Here is a 4,013-nt window from a genome sequence, read left to right on the forward strand (position 1 = left end):
TGTGTGTGTGTGTGTGTGTGTGTGTGTGTGTGTGTGTGTGTGTGTGTGTGTGTGTGTGTGTGTGTGTGTGTGTGTGTGTAAATCTGATTGCAAGTATTTTAAAATATAATATAATCTAACTACAAGTTCTTAATTTTTGCAATCTGATTACTTACATATAGTAATCCAGATTACATGTAATCAGTTTAGATAATAAATTAACTATTTAAGCATTAACAACTAACTAGTCAAGTTAATTCTTTATTATATATTTTTAATTAATTATTTGATTTATTTGCATGTTTTTTTATCATTTAAACTGGAAAAATTAACACTGAACATTTAAGAAAGCATGTCAGTGTGTGTGTGTGTGTGTGTGCGTGCGTGCGTGCGTGCATGCGTGCGTGTGTGTGTGTGTGTGTGTGTGTGTGGCAAAAATGGCCAAGCAAAAAAAAATTGGCTAAGAAAAAAAATCCATAAACAACTCTTCACTGCAATTTTTCCCATAAAAAGCAGAAATATTAAGTTTGACAAGGCCAAAATAATTTGAATCATAATGAAGTACTGATAAGACATGTGAGAGAAACTTATTACAGTTTGAGTCACGTTGCTAAAAATATTTTTATGATCAGTCTCTCAAATATTATTGTGATTCCAAATTTGCAATTAATAAAACCCATTTGTGGGATGTTCATCCATACAGTATACGTTTGAAAATACCATTCATGAAATTAAGCATTAGAGACATCTATTGCTCAACAATGCACCCAAGTTGCAAGATGAATCTCAAAGTTATAACAAACAGCTTGCACTTGATACTTTGCTTGTGCCAAGAATGTGTGCAGTTAATGAGAGCAGATGAGAAGCGCACTATCCGCTTACACTGAGAAAGAGCTACAGGTTGAAAAGAGCCCTTGATTCAAGTAAGAGAAAGGTACTCGAGCCTCAGACCAAAACAAGCCTGTTCACTTTGCGGCTTGAAAACTGAGAGCACAATGCCTGTCAAATGGAGTGTGACATTCCAGCGTTTTCTGTGGGAAAGCGGTAATTGCTTTTTTCAGTGTTTGGCCATTGGTTGCACAGGCTGTGAATCCTGCCCTCCCACTAATGAGTGAACGAGGTTCTGCTGTGCTCACTGTTTCCTGACCGAGCTGTGCGGGAGAATCAGGGCTCAGCTTTCTTCACCGAATCTGTCCGTTCTTTCATTTTTTGCAGAATGAGGTTTTCAGCATCATTTTTATGCTTCCTACTTGGTCTTCTAGGACTAGGAGCGACTCACGGTTTGCTGTTAATGGAAGATCAGGGGGAGGAACTGGAAGATAGAGACCTGAGCAAAGCTATTTTGGAGATGCTGCATATAAACAAACTGTCAGCGCCTCAGCAGGCAAAGCCACACCCCTACATGAAGCACGTTTACCAGTCCCTGGACGCACAGGCAAGAGACCTGAGTGGTGCTGATGGGACTCTTGTGCAGAGCTTCCGGAGCATCGAAGGTAAAGACATTTTTTTATTTTTAATAAACTAATTTAAATCTTGAAATAAAATAAAAAATACTATTTTCATTGCCAGTCAATGTTTTCCTTCATTTGAGATTTACTTTTATATGAATAATGTAGCTATACATTGGAGTCAAAAAGTCTCACCATTGAAAATGTGTTTGCGTTACTGTTAATTTAATATCAACTTTCCTGACAAATTATATTATTGTCATAATTTGAGCAAAAAGTTTCTCCCAGTCTTTTTTTTTTGTATTATTGAGATACTTTTATAATATAGTTTTTTATATATATATTTTGAATTTAAAAAGTTGAATTTTAAAATGCCTTACTATTTAATTTTAGTATTATTGAGATACGTTGAATAATTTCTATTAATATTTCGAATTAGTTTTAGTTTTTATGTTTTCTACCATTTTTGTATTTTTTTTTATTTTAGTTAGTTTTAGTAATGTTGTTGTGTGCTTTTGTAATTTTTTATTAACTTAGTTTATTTTTTTGAAATATATCTAATTTATTATATAGACATAAATAAAAATAAAAAATTTACATTTCAAGCATTTTATTTAATTATTTGGCTAATAATGAATTTATAATGTTTTATTATTATTTTTAATGTCTATATCATTTATCATATAGACAAATAAAAAATACAATAAGAAATGTATATAAAAAGTGTGCATTTTATTTAATTATTTAGTTTATTTTGCTTCAATGGATGCATTATTTGGTTAGTAAAATATTTCTTAATTATATGCTGTGAAGTAAATATTTTTTTAATCAATTACTTTTTTTAATTAATGATTTTTATTATCTGTATTCTACTTATTTGATGTATTGTGTATCCAGGTTTAAATAAAATTTTAAAAATCCCAGATTTTCAATTTGGCCTTGGGTCATGGGTATTGTATATACACCGAAATTAGTTTTAATACTACACTCCTCTGAATAGATGTTGATGCATAAAACATTTTGACAGCCTACAAAGTAATATATAAATATAATCTATAAAAAGGTTATAAAAGCTGCTTAATATTTTCAACTGAAAGACTCTTAAAATATGTTTTTTTCTAAATAAGACTCAAAGTACGACACTCCGGGATGGATCTGGTTCAACATGTCCCAGCTGAGTTCCTTCATGAGGGTTGCAGAGCTGGTCCTGCTGAGGAAGACTCTTCATCACAAGCCGCTTAGTGTGACGGTCACAGTACACAGTCTTTCACCGGGACCAGATAACCTGAGCATTAGTGGCCCTCTTGCTGAGCACTTATTGAGTCTGGACCGGCTGCCTCCATCAGGATATGATGTCTTCGATGTGACAGCTGCAATAACCCAGCCACCGCGCCACTCAGACATCTTGGGCTTCCAGCTGCGCTTCGGGGATGAGAGCGGCAGCTTGGTTCTCCATGAAGCCCTGACGCAGAGCCTCTACTGCTTGAACAGCAGCTCTCTCAGCCAGCCGCTCTTAGTGGTCTACAGGAGCGCATCGATGGAGCACCAGCAGAGGGCATCAGGAGCGAGTTCAGACTCAGAGCACAGGCTCAGACCGAGCTGCATGGCCAGCTCTGAATATGACCGACAGAAAATACAGCTGAGGCATGGGAGACACTTAGCTGCATGCAAGCTGTACGTACATCATGTCAACCTTCATACCAGCAAGCTGAGTCAATGGATACTACAGCCGTCCAATTTCAACATAAGTATTTGTAGGTATGACCTGTCTGTGTGTAATATACCAAAAAGATGAGTCAGGGGTCTTGACAATATGTATAAGTTTAACCTCTTAACTGTCACATGTCCTCTCAGAGAGACGCCTAAGTTTACTTCACTATATTACAAACTAGTGCTGTCAAACGATTAATCGTGATTAATCGCATCCAAAATAAAAGTTTTTGTTTACATATTATATGTGTGTATACTGTGTATATGTATTATGTATATATAAACACAAACACATGCACGTATATATTTAAGAAAAATATGTTGTTTGTATATTAAATATATTTATATATAATATAAAATATAAGAATATGAAAATATAAATGTAAATATTTTCAAATATATATTGTTTGTGTGTGTATTTATATATACATGATTAATATACACAGTATACACACATATATCATGTAAACAAAAACTTTTATTTTGGATGCGATTAATCGTTTGACAGCCCTATTACAAATAAATCTAATCATGATCGTTAAATAAATCTAGGTATGATCCTATCTGTGCACTGTAAAAAAAAAAATACAGTAAAAAAACGGCAGCTGTGGTTGCCAGAATTTTACCGTAAAAAAATACGGTAGCAACTTTTTAGGTTTTACGGATTTAACTTACATTTACATTTAAATACCGTAATTATATAACTGATATCAATCATATTAATTAATATTAATACACCAACCTATTGAAGAACTGAAATCTGTTTTGTACCTTTGTAATACACTGATAACCACCAAATGCAGGAGGTGATGAGAAAGTCACATGATGAACCAAAGCCCATCACAAGCAGCTTTTAGATAATAACATATATAGAAG

The 4,013-nt window shown here is 33.9% G+C and overlaps 1 protein-coding gene across 1 annotated transcript; it reads left to right on the forward strand.

The window, feature by feature from the left end:
• The first annotated feature begins 1,108 nt into the window (after positions 1-1,108).
• On the forward strand, positions 1,109-3,222 carry LOC107561498 (uncharacterized). Its single transcript, XM_016245952.1, has 2 exons — positions 1,109-1,472; positions 2,555-3,222. The coding sequence occupies exons 1-2, from the start codon at positions 1,196-1,198 to the stop codon at positions 3,220-3,222; spliced, it is 945 nt and encodes a 314-aa protein (XP_016101438.1). The 5' UTR covers positions 1,109-1,195.
• Positions 3,223-4,013: the final 791 nt, after the last annotated feature.

The sequence above is a fragment of the Sinocyclocheilus grahami genome, unplaced genomic scaffold (genome assembly GCF_001515645.1).
Source record: "Sinocyclocheilus grahami isolate Dianchi unplaced genomic scaffold, SAMN03320097.WGS_v1.1 scaffold776.1, whole genome shotgun sequence".
Lineage (NCBI taxonomy): Eukaryota > Metazoa > Chordata > Actinopteri > Cypriniformes > Cyprinidae > Sinocyclocheilus > Sinocyclocheilus grahami.

Bases quoted from the DNA above. Each gene is read 5' to 3' on its own strand.
- LOC107561498 (XM_016245952.1), top strand. From the start codon at position 1,196: ATGAGGTTTTCAGCATCATTTTTATGCTTCCTACTTGGTCTTCTAGGA. The intron at 1,473-2,554 runs GTAAAGACATTT...TTTCTAAATAAG, and splicing joins GAGCTTCCGGAGCATCGAAG to ACTCAAAGTACGACACTCCG.